Source organism: Pelobates fuscus, chromosome 11 (genome assembly GCF_036172605.1).
Source record: "Pelobates fuscus isolate aPelFus1 chromosome 11, aPelFus1.pri, whole genome shotgun sequence".
NCBI lineage: Eukaryota > Metazoa > Chordata > Amphibia > Anura > Pelobatidae > Pelobates > Pelobates fuscus.
This window is the reverse complement of record NC_086327.1, coordinates 12,156,726-12,173,893: the sequence shown is the minus strand read 5'-3', so window position 1 is coordinate 12,173,893 and position 17,168 is coordinate 12,156,726. Positions and strand designations below refer to the sequence as shown.

General features: G+C 40.3%; 1 protein-coding gene across 4 annotated transcripts in view; it reads left to right on the top strand.

The window, feature by feature from the left end:
- Positions 1-16,756, top strand: part of EPHB2 (EPH receptor B2) — a 200,120-nt gene extending 183,364 nt beyond the window's left edge. For 3 of the 4 annotated variants that reach the window (XM_063436983.1, XM_063436982.1, XM_063436981.1), the window contains exons 10-16: positions 1,534-1,656; positions 2,928-3,175; positions 3,267-3,482; positions 6,109-6,258; positions 7,454-7,647; positions 9,060-9,215; positions 12,133-16,756. In XM_063436983.1, coding sequence (XP_063293053.1) covers positions 1,534-1,656; positions 2,928-3,175; positions 3,267-3,482; positions 6,109-6,258; positions 7,454-7,647; positions 9,060-9,215; positions 12,133-12,241 — 1,196 coding nt within the window. In that variant the 3' untranslated portion in view covers positions 12,242-16,756. Of the gene's footprint in view, positions 1-1,533; positions 1,657-2,927; positions 3,176-3,266; positions 3,483-6,087; positions 6,259-7,453; positions 7,648-9,059; positions 9,216-12,132 lie in introns of all 4 variants that reach the window. The other variant, XM_063436980.1, reaches the window with a different exon arrangement.
- Positions 16,757-17,168: the final 412 nt, after the last annotated feature.

Sequence of the window (17,168 nt, the reverse complement as noted above, 5' to 3'; positions counted from 1 at the left end):
TTTGGTTGCAAATTCACCACCGAATTGTGGTGTTATTGGCTATACTTGGAAATTGCAAAGTTTATACAAGGAATCACAAATTGTGGACAAAAGTTGCTGAATTGGGAAATAATCTCCTCTAAATATATATTTCCAGCTTAGCTTTTTTTGACCTAAACTTTGTGATTCCCTTGCATTTGTCCCCGATTCCTGGTTCATTGAATTTGCACAATAGTGCTAAAACCCAGTATTTTGATGCTTTGTCTCCCAGGAGCGAAGATTTATGATTTCCCGCAATTTAGGGTTTGGAACCGGTTCTAGATAATATCCACTCTTCAAACCGCCATTTCATCCCATCTTTTCACAGAAATTTACACCGCAGATCATTCTTTATAAGGAAAATTATCCATGCTAAGAATTAATGTCATTGTTCGGTCGGTTTCTTAGCAGATACGACCATGTCTAATAGAAGAGGTTTGTCCTTTATTAAGACTTAGAATGCTCTGTGCTGCAGCCTGCTAATTACAGAGTCATGCAGAGTGGCGGTTACATTGTGCTGGGTGGTGACGTCACATAGTAAATCAGGATCTACCCGTCTAACATTAACACTAAAGTACCAGTATACATGGTGATTTCCCTTTAATTGAATGACAGGTTCCATGTTTGTCTTTTCTTCTTGGTTGCATGAATCAGTGTCCTTACTGTCACTAGCGATGTTTAACCCTAACGATCAGTGTTTTATATCTGTCTGCTTATTGAAATAAAGTGAATCACACAGGTTAGAAATAAAACCATTGTAATCTGTGGGGCTTATTCACAAAGCACTGCATTGAAGTGAATTTAGAACCAAATTGCGAAATTTAAGCTGAAAGAGCCATATTGGGAAAACTGTCCAACTCAGGTGTAGTTACAAATTGGCTATTTTTAAGAAACACACCAAGCACCATAACCACTACAACTTGCCCTTTTTGGTGCCAGATGTGCCCTGGCTCCCCCTCCCCCCGTAGTAATGAGTCAAACCATTTTTGAATGCTACTTGGGATCTGCAAAACCAATCTATAACCACTTCAATGCCTGGACTCCTTCTAAATTGTGCCATTTGATTTTGAGTTCATTCTCAGTTTTTTTAGTGAATGAAGTATGTGCTTTACAAACAGAGTTTAGTTGAATTTACCAGGTGTTTATTGTCTAAATAAGGATTTCTGGAAAACCAACAAGGGAATTTCAATTTGAGGTCAAAAAGTGATTTTTTTTTTTGTTTTATTTCTATATCTCTATTTTCATTTCAAATTTGCTCTTCCCTTGTCAATTCTCCAGAATCCCCGGTTTGGGGAAGAAAACTTTGCATGTTCTTATTAACTCATTTACAAACTGGAGGTGTTTTCAAGATTTTCCCCGGTCCACATAAATACACCGTAAAAAGTACTTTGAGAGATAAACAGACGAATCACCTAAAAGGCTGTTAATCCGGGAATTGCTAAACATGGGATTTGTGTTCATGGTAAATCAAGACTTCTTTGTATTTCTCTAAGTTTGTTGCTTTTTCCATCACAGTGACTCCAGGAATGAAGATTTACATTGATCCATTTACCTATGAGGACCCTAATGAGGCTGTCAGGGAGTTTGCTAAAGAAATTGACATTTCTTGTGTGAAAATTGAGCAAGTGATTGGGGCAGGTAAGATTGTCACGGCTGACTATCTACAAGTATAAAATGACATTGCAGGTGTAGAACTAATCCATATGATATGGAGGGGGCTGGAGGTATAAAGATAGGATAGGATAGGAGAAAATGTATATTTATAGTGGGAGTGAGACAGAAACAAGATAAATAAAGGGAAATCTGCACTCAATAACCCTGTTTTAGCAAAAAATATGTTCACGTCAGAACAGTAGCTACGAGGATATAGTAGGTAGGGCGCCTACTGGTTGCAGCTGCAGGTATGGCTCCTACAGGTTGGAACTGCAGGTAGGGCTCCCACTGGTTGGAGCTGCAGGTAGGCCTCCCACTGGTTGGAGCTGCAGGTAGGCCTCCCACTGGTTGGAGCTGCAGGTAGGGCTCTACCTGCAGGTTGAATCTGCAGGTAGGGCTCCCACTGGTTGGAGCTGCAGGTAGGGCTCCCACTGGTTGGAGCTGCAGGTAGGGCTCTACCTGCAGGTTGAATCTGCAGGTAGGGCTCCCACTGGTTGGAGCTGCAGGTAGAGCTCGCACAAGTCAGGAGATATCAGAAGCTTCAGGTAGGTCTTTGACAGAGAACTTAAGAGTTAAATATCGGCCTGGTAAAGAGGAGTGAGAAGTTGGAAGTAGGGCTCTTGTGGTATAATGACGATCGGTAGGTAGTGAAAAGTGAGATGAAACACTGCATGTAGGGCTCTCGTAGAAGATAGGGCTATCCGGGTAAAATGAGGAGATGCAGGTAGGCCTGTCATTGTGAGTTTAGGAACTGCATGTGAGACTCTCACAGGTTAAGTAGAAGAAGCAAATAGGGCCCTTATTTGAGATCAGGAGCTGCATACCTGTCACGTAAACTTAGGGCTCCAGTGAGGTTTTATGTACTGAGATTAGGAGATTCTGGTAGGGCTTGTCAGGAAGAAGAAGAAATGTAGGTAGGGTCTCTCCAGCAGAGATGAGGAACTGTATGTAGGCTTGTCCAGCAGAGATGAGGAACTGTAGGTATGGCTCTCTCGGGGGTAGATGACGATCTGCAGGGATAGCTGTCAGGGAAAGATGGGGAGCTGTGGGGAGACTCCAGGGGAGATGAGCTTGTTGGTAGTGCTCTCAGTTTGAGATTGGCAGCTGGCGTTCACTGTGGATTTTCAGTAGGCGGGGGGCAATATTTTTTAACTTTCAATAATGTTTAATTAAAATGTTTATCATCAGTTTACAGAAGTGCCTATTCAGTTGGGGTAATTATCGTAGCATAATCATAACTAAATTCTGTGCATCAGGTGAGTTTGGAGAAGTTTGCAGTGGTCATCTGAAGCTGCCAGGCAAAAGGGAAATCTTCGTGGCTATTAAGACACTGAAGTCAGGATACACAGAGAAGCAACGACGGGACTTCTTGAGCGAAGCGAGCATTATGGGCCAGTTTGACCATCCCAATGTCATCCATCTGGAAGGAGTCGTAACCAAGAGTTCACCAGTCATGATTATCACAGAATTCATGGAGAACGGTTCTCTAGACTCATTCCTACGGGTACGCTAGCTGTTTGGGGTCTCAAACTGATCACAAGTTGACTATTACTGTAGAATTAAAGCCTTGTTTCTAATGCCATTCTCTTTTCCAGCAAAATGACGGACAGTTTACAGTAATCCAGCTGGTGGGCATGTTAAGGGGCATTGCAGCTGGCATGAAGTATTTGGCAGATATGAACTACGTCCATCGAGACCTAGCTGCCCGTAACATCCTGGTGAACAGTAACTTGGTGTGCAAGGTCTCTGACTTTGGCTTGTCACGGTTCCTGGAGGACGATACTTCAGACCCTACATACACCAGTGCCCTGGTGAGTCAACATTATGTGTGCTTGGGAATGTTTGATGGATTGGATATAACTTTAAATTTAGAAATAATGATAGAAGGGACAAGAATGATCATTGCGCCTGGATGCATGTATTTTGTAAATTCCACTATTATATGCTTTGTGCAGTGACTGGGATGTAGTGGCATTTGTTATTGGCCCGAACAAGCTGTAAATCATTGAATCACTGCCTGACGAGAACTTTGATTTTACAATCCACGTGTGATACTATCTCAGCATGTTACAAGAAACAGCTGTCCATCCTGGAATGGTACACGGTTTCTTTAATCACTAGGATCTGATTTACAGACGTAACATGATGCTGTGCTTTGTAATCCAGAGTTCTGTTGGTTTTGCATTGGATCTCCTCTTCCTGGTGCTTTTACAGCTGTTTGACTTGGGCACATCCCAGAAGCTGAATGCCATGCAACCCCATTTAAACCTTTTCAAATACCTTGTCAGGCCGCCTGGATATATAGACATTCCCTTTCTGGGAGTTCACATTTAATCTTCTTCCAGTGTATGATAAGGATCCAGTCCCACGGCTTGTCCCTGAATCCCAGATTTAATATAAGCTCCATTCATTCTGACCATTAACGGGTTGAGGGGCATTACCTGGGATATTCAGATTCAGAACAGATAAAATAATTCTACAGATTTGTGTGGTGACCTCGCACCTCTCACATCTAAAGGACATTGAGATATTGGTGCGATTTATGCCTGTAGTGACAGAAAGATAGCACCAGCTGACAGTGGCGGTCACTCACCCTAGTAAGGCAATCAGTTGGCACAGACTTCCTGCTCAGTATCCAAATCCTTTTGTCCTCCTGTCCTCAGCTTTCTATCCAAACGGCTTATTCAAAAATGTTCAGAGAAATTTCATTTCATGAACCCGAGAGCTCCGCTTTCCAGAGTCTCTGTCATCACAAAGCAATTGTCCTACTAATGAGTTACCTACTGACCGTCTAAGCTAAAGCCTAACAGGTTTCAGGCTGTAGCATAAAGCCGATAGATCATTGCATGTGTCATATGTAAGACACATTCCGTCTAAGTTAAATTCTAGTCCAGAGCTGACAGGGGGACAGACTTTATCCCTCTTCCTAATGGGAACCTTGGCTCCAGGGGATTAGCAGGTTCGCTTTGAATAAATCACACGATGTGTAACTGATCAATTAGACTTGATAATTATTACTTTATATCTAGGGAACAAGGACAAACCTTACAAAGCATACTGTTATGTACACCTCTCTGACTTCCCTCTAACAGATCATTCAAAATACTGTATAGTGGCAGGCCAGCTCCAATTATTTAGGTGCCAGCCAGCACCAAACTGTATAGTGACTGCCCAGCTCTGTGTAGGGACCAATTCGCTCTGAGCTGTATATTGACTACCCAGCTCCCAGTTGTATAGTGACTGCCCAACTCCCAACTGTGTAGGGACTGATCAGCTTCAAGCTGTGTAGTGACTGCCCAGCTCCAACTGCTTAGGTACCAGACAGCACCAAACTGTATAGTGACTGCACAGCTCCGAGCTGTGTAGGGACCAATCAGCTCTGAGCTGTATATTAACTGCCCAACTCCGAGCTGTTTAGAGATCGATCAGCTCCAAACTGTATAGTGACTGTCCAGCTCCAAACTATATAGTGACTACCCAGCCTTGAGCTATATGGTGACTGCCTAGCTCCAAGCCAAAAAGTCACTGCACAGCTCCGTGCTGCAGAGTGAATGCCCAGCTCCGAGCTGTAGAGTGACTGCCCAGCTCCGAGCTATATGGAGACTGCCCGGCTCCAAGCTAAATGGAGACTGCCCGGCTCCGAGCTATATAGTGACTGCCCGGCTCCGAGCTATATAGTGACTGCCCGGCTCCGAGTTATAAGGAGACTGCCCGGCTCCGAGCTGTATAGTGACTGCCCGACTCCGAGCCATATAGTGACTGCCCGGCTCTGAGCTATGTGGGGACTGCCCGGCTCTGAGCTATATAGTGACTGCCCAGCTCTGAGCTATATAGTGACTGCCCAGCTCTGAGCTATATGGAGACTGCCCGGCTCTGAGCTGTATAGTGACTGCCCATCTCCGAGCTCTATATGAAGAGTCCTGCTCCCAGCTGTTAACACACATTTGAATTAATTGGCCAGGTGTGGAATCCTCATTAGGAAAAGAAAACTTGATAAATTATCTCCAGACAGCCCAGACAGAGATTAACACATTTTACCCCAGATTTATCCCTGTCACGGCTGGAAAGAGAACCGATTACATGAACCCACAGCTGGCGGCAGAGGGCAATAAGCGAATTTGCTTCCTGTATGTGTTGCTCAATGCATCTTGTACATTAGGAAGAGTATTATTAACCCCTGCAGTAGCAAGCACCTGTGAGACTGCTTTCATAACAGTGGATTTACCACATAATGGTCTTGAAAGGATTATTATTTATTTTTTATTCAGCACAATAGCAATCATTTGATACGTTATCGATGTAGTAGAGAATTCAGTCCTTATAGTGAAGATCCTAACTAAGCGAGAGGGAATTTCTACTTTACCATGGTTGAAGGTTTTGCATCCGTCGCTTTCCCTGTTTCTTCTGCATTTTCAGCTTTATGGTTCCTCATTCCAGGGCGGAAAAATTCCCATTCGATGGACGGCTCCAGAGGCAATTCAGTACCGCAAATTTACCTCCGCCAGCGACGTGTGGAGCTATGGCATCGTCATGTGGGAGGTGATGTCATATGGAGAGAGACCTTACTGGGATATGACCAATCAAGATGTAAGTAATATCGCTGAGAGTGTCTTCATAATCCTGAGAAAGAGAAAACACTGGCGTTATTCACTAAACCATTGCAAAAATACTGACAAGGGAATTGTACATTTCAGACATAAATAGCTGAGATGAAGAAAAAGGCTGTCAAGTTTTTCCGACTTGGCTACTTTGGCCCACAATGTCCAAATCCCTTGTCATTACAGGCTCCCGCATTGGATTTAATTGTTAATGTAAAGCAATCCATTTCTGATGAATTAACACGGTGACCTTGAGGTGTCTGGCAGACAGTGAGCCGAGGAGTCTGAGTGCCTCCCGTATACCCTGCTGCGTTTTCACAGCACGCCAAATTGCACACATTAATCTAAAACCTCCTTTCTCTCTCTATATAACCCTTACCCAACCTATCAATTCCTGTCTGAAATCCCCTTTCCAGTCACCGAGACTCACCAACATGGCCAAAACGTTGCGTAGCAACTCACCTTCTATCACCAGATTGTGTCCATGGCTTTAGTTTTATTTAAAAGATATACGTCGTCTTTGGGGGAATTTATTTAGCGGAAATGTCTTTCAATGAAAGCAAATCTTTTTTGGGTCAATTACGGGGCACGTTTCAATACCCACCTGATAAGCTATTGGCGGCCTCACAAGTGACCCGTGGAATCTTCATCTCAAGAAAACCTTAACATTCTGTAAACAGATTATTATTGATTTGGAATTGATAGCTCTAGACCAAAATAGACAAATGAGAAACATTGCCGATTTCAAGATTTTCGTTTTCAAAGTTCGGTTGTTTTGAACTCAAACTTTCAATTCCTCACAGTTCCCTCTAAAGTGAGTAAACACCCTAGTGTTAAATTCTGCATATAATAATTTATATGCTTTACTGATAACAGCCTAGTTTGTCTGCCATTCATATATTCCCACAATAATAGGAACTAAATAAATTGAAGCCGAAATTGCACATTTTAGACAAAAACAGCTGATTCGAAAGACTATCCCAAGTCCACCACATCCCAAGTTAACCGAAATGTAGCATTTCACTTCTTCTCAATTCACTGTTTAGTAAATAAACCCATAGATCTGTCCAGGCATAACGAATGGATCTGTGTTCAGGGAAAATGTATAATAACTCAAGGAATGTTTGTACATTGTCCACATGTAACCGAATCCCTGTGACTGTATGAATGCTGATTTCTTACAGGTAATAAATGCCATTGAACAGGACTACCGGCTGCCGCCCCCAATGGACTGTCCCAATGCTCTGCACCAGCTAATGTTGGACTGTTGGCAGAAAGATCGGAATCATCGGCCAAAGTTTGGGCAGATTGTTAATACCCTCGATAAAATGATTCGAAACCCTAACAGCTTGAAATCAATGGCTCCTTTATCTTCTGGGTACGTAGAGCAGTGAGTTATGCAGAATACTGCCATTTTTTGTAGTAACAGGGACCTCGCACAAGAAATGGGCTTCAGAAAATAATCCCAAATCTTTAGCCTAAACTCCCTCACACCCTGCAAAGATATGTTTCTGGTGTAATGGTAATTCAGCTGGATAAACATATTATCTATAAAAGTATCAGTTCAAATTGTTCCTGTTTGATAAACAGCAGACACTATTTAAAGAGCTGCAGTTAAGTCTTGCTGTTTCCACTTTATGTTTTTACCCCAAAAATCTTGCTCAGTTTATTACTAATATGTAATGTCAGTGTTGAGTTGAGCCGGCCACCCAGAATAAATCACACACCTTCAGGTAGGTGTTCATTTAATCTGTACAGTGTGGTTGAAAATTAACCAGCAGACGTATTGTTTCGATAATATATTTGAATGAAACTAGACTTGTTTCTCCTTCAATGGCTGCAGTTTGAGTATGACACGGCTGTGCATGCACCTCCAAGTGAGGTGTCACAAATCTCAGAATTCTTAGCGTGGAATTCTGCCACTGCAGACACGTCACTTTGTGGCATGCCCAGTTCCACGTGATCAGCTCCACTTTGTGCCATTTGCAGCTTGCTAGTAGCAGAAGTAAGGCAATGAATATAAAAGCAAATACAATAAAATGTATGCATTTGCTGGCAGTATGGGTTCCACAATTTATAGACGTAAACTTATTGCCTATTGCATTTTGTTAAATTTTTTATGATATGTACTTTCCAAGAGACACAGTGATTCCCTTTTTCCCCAATATCACTCAGATTCAAAGTTTGATACAGAAAGTAACCTTCTCATCAATATCTGGTGGCTTATTCTTATCTATGGCTGTTCCACATCAGCCGATCAGAATTATAAAGACACTATGGACTATTAATTATTCAAAGTTCTAGGAAACTCCAGCTACGGACACGACCCATCTAAAGTCCAAAGATTTTCCATAATGCCTTTTGTTGAAACATGATTTATAATGACTAACGGTGGAACCCAAAACACCCAAGATTCGCAGTCTGCAATGAGATTAATAGTATTTTGTGAAAATCCTTGGGCACATAATGTCCTTATAAACATTGGTCAAAACGTTAGTAATACAAAGAATCTCGTCTAATCGTGCGTTATATATAGAACTTGTTCAATATACATTAAGAATCCTGTGACTCCTAATAAAAACATGCCATCTGCTGGTAACGGATACATTGTAATGTTGTGATGGCACCTAGATGCTATAGTTCCTATAATGCGGCTGAGCATCATGGAAATGTAGTTTGCAACCATCTAGTGTGCTATGTGAACATGCCCACATATCTTTCATTAAACCTGCGATAGAAGTAACTATTGGTTCTTTGAATAAAATGTTTGTCTTCTTTCCCTGTATCTAGGGTGAATCTTCCCCTTCTGGATCGCACAGTCCCAGATTACACCAGCTTCAACACTGTAGATGAATGGCTGGACGCCATTAAAATGGGCCAATACAAGGAAAGCTTCGCAAATGCTGGCTTCACCTCCTTTGATGTCGTGTCACAAATGATAATGGAGTAAGTATGATCGAGGCACCACTGACCTGCGCATCTTCGTACCTGGCCATAACCCATTACATCCATAGAGCTTCGACCTGTAAGAGGGAATTTAACCCCTTTAAGGACCAAACTTCTGGAATAAAAGGGAATCATGACATGACATGTGTCCTTAAGGGGTTAAAGAGCAGTGTAAAGTGTTATGGATACGTTGCTATTGGTTGGAGATAGGTGCAGATTGTACGGAATCTCGTGATCAAGTCTCTGGACCGTTGACTTTTAATATGATTTTCCATAAAAGGTTGTGAGATAGGTGTGTGCTTTTTCCCAGGTTTCAGACTAACATTCCTCTCATTCCAGAGGTCTTCTATCACAGTCTTTAAACCCTGAGAGCACTTGTGTGCCTCTCTGAAACACAGGAACATCTTTACACCACCATTTAATTACAGTGCAGAGCAACGAAGGGGATTTTGAAAGAGACCTTAGTGTCAGACGTGGCTGACAGTCTTTTACCTTCCCATGGGAGCTAAAGCGAGACTGTCACATTTAATGTTATTTCATTCTTTATCCGATACTTTGCTAGTTCTCTCTAAAGATCGTGTGTGAGTGACGTGCCCTCTCCATGTTCACCTTGTGAACACACAAATCTTCCTAGCGAGAATCTTCATGTTCATTTTGTTTCTGCATTACTCCGTGGCCTGTCCTCCTCTTAGAATAAACACACAGGGTGCCAGGACTTATTAGGAATGCAGGTGTCTCATTGAGGTGTATAACCCAGGTGTGTGATGTCATTTTCTCATTCCGTGCCAGACACGATCGCCGTTATTTTTAGGGCTTACAGAACAGAGTAACTACATATGCTGCCAAAGGCAAGCTTTTCTGGGCTTTAAGACTAATCTTGAAAGATTTGTGCCTGGTTTTCAGTGAACTGTGATCGTAGCTCTCGGCAGCTTCAAACGTACTGACCTGTTCATTAAATATGTGTGTAAGTGTGACTGACACAACCCCTTTGTATTTCGGAGAACCAATATTTGCTCTGTCTCGTGTAGCCAGGATGGGGCCCGCCCTAAAGCAAAGAATTAGACACGATGCGGACAGAGCACAGCTGTCCTGGTTCTTTTATTCACACATGCCAAGAGCCTTTTATTTAACAGGTCCCATGTACATTGTCCTAGGAGCATCTGCTGGCGTTTCCACTCATATTCATGTCCTTTTTCTAGCCCTTTAAACACATAAAGATCTCCAGGTATTGTTTACGGCAACCAGAGACCTTCTTCTGAAAACACTCCTCAGTGAGTGCAAGCAGTACTCATAATCTCAAAAGACGATATTTGAGAGTACTAAAACCTTTAATTCCACTATTGAAACGCTGCCATCCTATTTATTGATTAAAACACTTAGTATGTATAATTATAGATAAATGAAAAAATGGGGTCTGGGTTGCGAGTCTAAAGGACATTTTATGGGGATTGGTAATCTTTCCATTTATTTATATGGAAAAAGAAGTTAAATAGATATAGACAATACTATGCACACTAGTTTCTCGGTGTGCATAAAAAGTATCAGGATATATGCAGAAACAAAAATACAAAACATACAAAAAATATAGCTACAAACAGCTGTTGAGGTGGCAGAGTATGAGAGAATTGATATAATACATACAGGTATTGCAGATATTGTTTAACAAGTTATAGCAGAGTTCAGTCGTGTAATAAATACAGATGTATGGAATTCTAGGACACTTTGACTCAATTTGGCTCGTGGCAGCCATCTTGAGTTTAATTTCAACTTGCCTTGGACAACTGTGATATAAAACTTAGCCTTGGAATTTGTGTACTAAAAATGTGGCTAAAACTAGGGATAGACAGATAATCGGTTATCGGACGATATTCCGGATTGTGGCAAATATCAGTATTGGCCACTATCAATACCGATATTGCTGATAATGTGAGAGGCGGCAGTGGCCCAATGCATGCAGGGCCGGCACGTCCATAAGGCGGCACAGGCTTAGGGCGCACCAGCTCTAGGAGCACAAGAATTGAGTGACCGGCAGGAATGAGGCGCACAACGCTTCCCCCATACAGTCACTCAGTGTAGCTTGGTTGAGTGGAGCAGAGCGGACCGCGGTACAGGAGTATTGGTTTGTGTCGGCCATATTGTGTTGATTTAGATATCGACTAACTTGGAACAACTATAGTAGAACAACTGTGAACGTGTGCAAAATTCAGTATTGCTAAACTGACAGTTCCAGAGGAGATGTTATAAACAGTTGGAGCAGTTCAATATGGCTTCTGGTCTATGTGACCAAACACCTTGAACAAATCTAAGTGATTGCATAACATATGAGATTACATATTAATTAGTATGTCTTAGTAATAGCCCTGGAGAAGATGTTTGAATATTTAGCAAAATTGGTCACCAAAAGCAAGATGACTGCCTGACCATGTGACCTACGACTTGTTGTTGCAAAAGGTGCAGAACAACTTTGATCTCTACCATTGCACCAAGTTTCATGAGATGGTGATTACAGGCATTTGAAAAAAGTAAAAAAATAACAAAAATAAACTGCACAAATACAACAATATTTATAGCTGATCCCTGATGCCTGGGAGTTATTCTTGGTAATTAATCTCTGTATACCTCTTTATTATGCATTATGCTTGTTGGATATATATTTTTTTATCTGTACCGCTATTTTTACTACACATGTAATGATAAGTACATTTCTACATGAATATCTTCCACTTGTTCTACAGATTTAAAATGTAAATTTTGTAGCAAAAACTAAACTAAATCGTAATAAAAAAGCATAGCAAGATCCTATTATATAATTTAAAATTGTGACTCACATATATGTATCTAAACAACCCAGCGAAGAAAGGCTATTATGATGTGACAATACGTGTTATGATCTGACCATATTCATTTATTTTTTTAGGGATATTCTACGAGTTGGAGTAACTTTAGCTGGACACCAGAAAAAAATCCTTAACAGTATCCAAGTGATGCGAGCTCAGATGAACCAGATTCAGTCCGTAGAAGTTTAATATTGAAGAACTGCTTCCTCGTCCTCAGACTTCCTTAAATCCCACAGCTCCGAGCCACTCCTTCTCTTCCACATCCCCAATACCCGGTACAGTTCATTTCGATACTGCTCCCTGAACAGACAAGACCCAAATGTTCCCTGCTCAATAACCTGCGAGGATCTTTCAATTGGGGTAGCCAAATCCTCCATACGACATGGCGTTTTCAGGAAACAGATAACCATTTCTTGTGGGAGGGAACTGGGAGTGATGGTGCTTGGGAATTATGAAGAATATTTTTCTCACGTACAACCTTGAATTTGTTTCTAAAGAAACACTGAAAACAAAACAAAAAGGGCTTGAAGATGTCCATAACTAGAAAGGGAGAACAAGATTAATCAGCCTCCTCTCCGGCACAATTGTTACAAAAATGAGTTACAAAAATGTGTAGCAAAGGTCCTCGTTTTTGGGGGTCAAAAAAAATAAAATGAAAGGCTCAGACAGAAAAGATGGTGTGGCCTGGGACTTTTCCCCACGCCCTGCACCAGGTGAGTCTACTTCAGAACTCTTGATTGGTCAAGAGAATAAAAGGAGGATAAAATTATATACGAGGAAAAAAACAAAACAGAGTTGAAAATTTATTTCCATTAAATGGACCAGTTGCATCTCTGATCCAACTCTTCATTTTGAAGATGTTACAAAACAAAACAAAATAAAAGGCTTTTTCTGTGGAAAAAGAAGATGCCTCTAAGACTTTATGTTTGAAAATGTAACAAAAGACAATTCCTTTTTAGCTTGTGTTTCTCTGACCTAAAAAGAAAAGAAAAAAAACAAAACGTTTTGTGAGTTCTAAGTTTTGCAGGAGTCCTGCCCGATCCACACCTCAGAGAACATATCATGCATATCATGTGCGCAAATCCGATAGTGATGTCATCACTAATTGCCAATGAGCTTTTTCTCAGAAGACTTACCGAGTACAGTATGTAGTAGGTTTTTAATTACAAAACTCTGACGTGTAAAAAGAAAAAAAAAAAATAATGTTTTGTTGTCAATGTTGTTGTTGTTTCGAAATCTGTTCCTACTTTGTTTGTTTACACCAATTTCAATTTTTTAAATTGTTTTTAAACATCGGTACTCAAAATTTGATATTGAGAAAAAAAAACAACAAAAAGGACAATGATCCTCTGAAAAGGGTTTCCGTTTGGTACTTATCAATAGCAGAGAATACAAAATGGCTACTTATGCACATTTCTTGTATCATTGGCTAGTGGATACTCCATTCCTCTTGGGTGTTTTGAATTACCTGGTAAAAGACTGACAAGTGGCCACCTTTCAGACTGCCAAATGGAATTGGAAGCATGATCGTTTATGAGCCTATCTCGGCTATTGGATTTTTTTTTCTTATCCTACCCTTTTTCAGCTTATTATATAAGCTTTTCCAAGTTGTGTGATGGCTTTTTAAGGTGACGAACCAAGGACTAAATTAACCCCATGGGTACTGAGGTAGCACAGCCAATGCCTTCCATCTTCTTTGTTTTTGTTTTTTTGTTTTTTAATGAGATCGGGCAGTTGAAATGGACCTTATGCCCATCTCAGCCAGGCACTTTATTGAGCTGTCAGTTTCCTTATATCTGAAAATGGGGATTTTGCCACAGGTTTATCACAAATCCATGCTCGGTAGGAAAGATTTGGAGTTAGTTTTTATACGGAGCTTTTCTTTATAGTATTTTTTTCCTCTCTGTGGCTCCTTCTGCCACAGTAACAGAACACAAATGGTAGAATGAACATTTTTCAATGTAACAAGAATCTGAAAGGGTTTACGATTAATGCTTCCTTTACATGACTTCTTTGTGTCTCCAGTAAGTACCTTGTGCCCGATTTACATGGGATTTCATTATTCTCCCTGGGCCTCAGTGCATGTGCCACAGATTTAATACCAAGGCATGAGCCACACTTACCTGATATTGCCAAACACTTTATATTGACCGATTAGCAAAACTGTGCCTGCCATACACCCGCAACTGGGATTTCATACAGTCAAACTTCCAGCATCCATTTTGTAGTTTAGGTTGGATCCTCATGGGATTCTCTGTTGTCTTCTTAGTTTATTTAATAAAATACAAAATCCACACATGCTCTGTCACGTGTTTGGACTGTGAGTTCTGAGCAATCCCTGCGCAGTTTCTGAATTTGTATTTTTTTTTATTTTCTCCATTGCTATAGTCTTTGAGAGTGAGAAAATATATAAAGGGGGGTAAGAGACAGTGGACTGGGAAACGGCAATCACATTGTATCCATTTATCAAAGTGAATTTGTGAACGGCAGAAAGCTCCCGTCTACAGTGTTTAGCATTTTTCTCAAAGTATTTGACAAATCAGGAGCTTGGACGACAATCAAACCTCGAGTAACTGTCCAGATATTAGGCAGAACATTGGCCTGTATTGGTGTCAGTAGTGATGTTGGACAGCGATCGCTGTTCCAGTAAAATAATCTGAGATACCCTGGTGTATGTCTTGCAGCACAAGAGGCAGTTTAGTGACCTTAGAGATTATTATAGTTTCAAGATTTGCGGTTTGCATTGTCATTAACTTTAAAATTCCTAGTTACCCTCTAATAAGGCTGTTTTGATTTCTACAATTGAGCCAAAAAAATAATAATCTCCTGTGTGAAAGCAATCATCGAGCCATGATGTTTAGCTGTAAAAAAAATTACGATCTCCGTACATGAACTCTGTGTCTCAGATCAGTCTTAGATAACCGTCTACTGTACATTTTGTAATGTTTTACTCAGTGTATGTCTAGAACAATTTAGCCAGTCATCGTCATGTTTCCAGATCATGTTTTAAAATCATTATAGATTGACCGATATTTAGTATCGACAAACCAAGTTTATAATATTCAAACCAATCACCATCAAGAGTTGCCACATTTATAACCAATCATTCAATAACCACTGTATTCAAAAAGCCAATCAATAGCCAGTATAATCAGACTGTGTTTACACCTATCCAGTTAAATCCACTATACACACACTTTGTTTATAGCCAGCCAAATCCGCTTGCAGTGTATAAACACTATAGTTTAAACAAACCAATCAGCACCTAATACACCAATCCAATCAGCATCCTGTATTTTATAAGCAGCCAGTGAGCATCCAGCATAACCATATAGTGTTTTTAACAACCAATGAGCATCCAGTTTCATCATGAACAGGATTAAATCATCCAATCACTGTATTTGCTTGAGATGCTATGCAGATTGTTGTTGTACTTCATTTAATGTAATTATTTGGCCAAAACTTTGTATTTTTTTTCCCCCTACAAATTGGATATTTTTTATTTTATTTTTCTTTGTAAAGAACATTAAACTAGCACTTTAAACAATTGTTTTTTGCATTACCATAAAATAGTTTAAAACATTTCCAAAAAAACTTAGCTGAAATTCTAAATCTGACTTTAAACACACATCTGGTTGAGGCGTCATTGAGTACATTTTAAAGATATACCAGTCAGTTTACACACATTACACATCAAGAGGTTGTTTAAAGGCTACTTTTCATATGACACAGTATACTGGTTTACTGTAATCAGTGCGACACGGTCATCATCGAGGTACCTCACTGGTACCCAACTATTATCACATAAAGGGACATGCCAGGCTGGAATTTACCCATTCTGTCAGGAGTGTCAAACATGAGGGTTATTCAAAAGACCAATCTTGGGGTGCAGTTTATAAAGTTGCCATGGAAATAAAAAAAATGCTCCTATGGATTGTTCTACTTTTAGAATATCGTCCCAGAGCAATTCTTTATAAAATTGACCCAAAATTTGCCCAGGTAATGCCATTCCATATTCTCCTGGGTTCTTCCACTATCTATACTAAGCATCATGGATCGTCGGTAGATTAAATGCTCTCTCCAAAAAAATATCTAATACATAGAATATTGTAATCTTCCAGCACAACACAAAGGCTGACGTTAGATTTATCTGATGATTCCCAGTCCCTCGGCCGTCTGTTTTATGCAGCCATTGTTTACAGACGTATGTGGAAAATCATTTTTGACAAAGGGAGAGGATGCTTTGCAGAACACCAAGGAATGGCTTTTACATGCCGAATGCCGACTGCTTATTTGTCCCTGTGTGTGTGTGTGCCATGCAAAATAAACTGCTTGTCAGCGAATAAATATTAAATAGTCTAGCAGATGCAAAGGTCCAGGCTGTTACCTCCCCAGGCTTTAATTCCTGACCTGGGGGTTACCAGCTATGGCGTGTAGCTCAAGCACATTTCCCAAGTATTCTGTGTTTTCCTAAATTCACTCATTTCTGCAACAGGGTTTCAAGAACGATATAGCGGTGTATTATGAATTGAACTGAGTTAACTGCCAGATACAAAGTTTAGGCCAAAACAGAAAAGCTCGGAAATTTCTACAATCTAAGATATTTGTTTTTCATATCTGGCTAAACGTTTGGCCTACATTGTGAGATTTGCTTTTCAACTTTTGTGAATAAACTCCATAATCTCGATCTTTCTAGATTCCCAAGTTTTTTTTTTTTTTTTTTTTTACCAAAGCTGTTTGAGGTTTGCCGATCCAGGGGTCTCGTTTACAGATCATTATGTGTTACAACATAGCACTGTGGCCTTTAGATTTCTGTTAGTAATACATAATACTACTATGATATATTGCTGATGTTCTCTCTGGCTACTTTCTTACATCACTTCATAGTGGAGTTTACATAGATTTAATTTTGTTGTTTGCTTACTGGGACTACTCACCCTGGTGCCTTCAACATTGATGTTCAGAACCGATGGAAGAGGCAAACGAGTATCATTCACCAGCATTTCATGATTTCGGAGAGAAAGAATATTTTAGACTTTAGAAGTCATTTTGCCAAATTTCTGTACAAGATGAACTATACCAATTATCACAGAGATACACAGACCTTTCCCTTCAC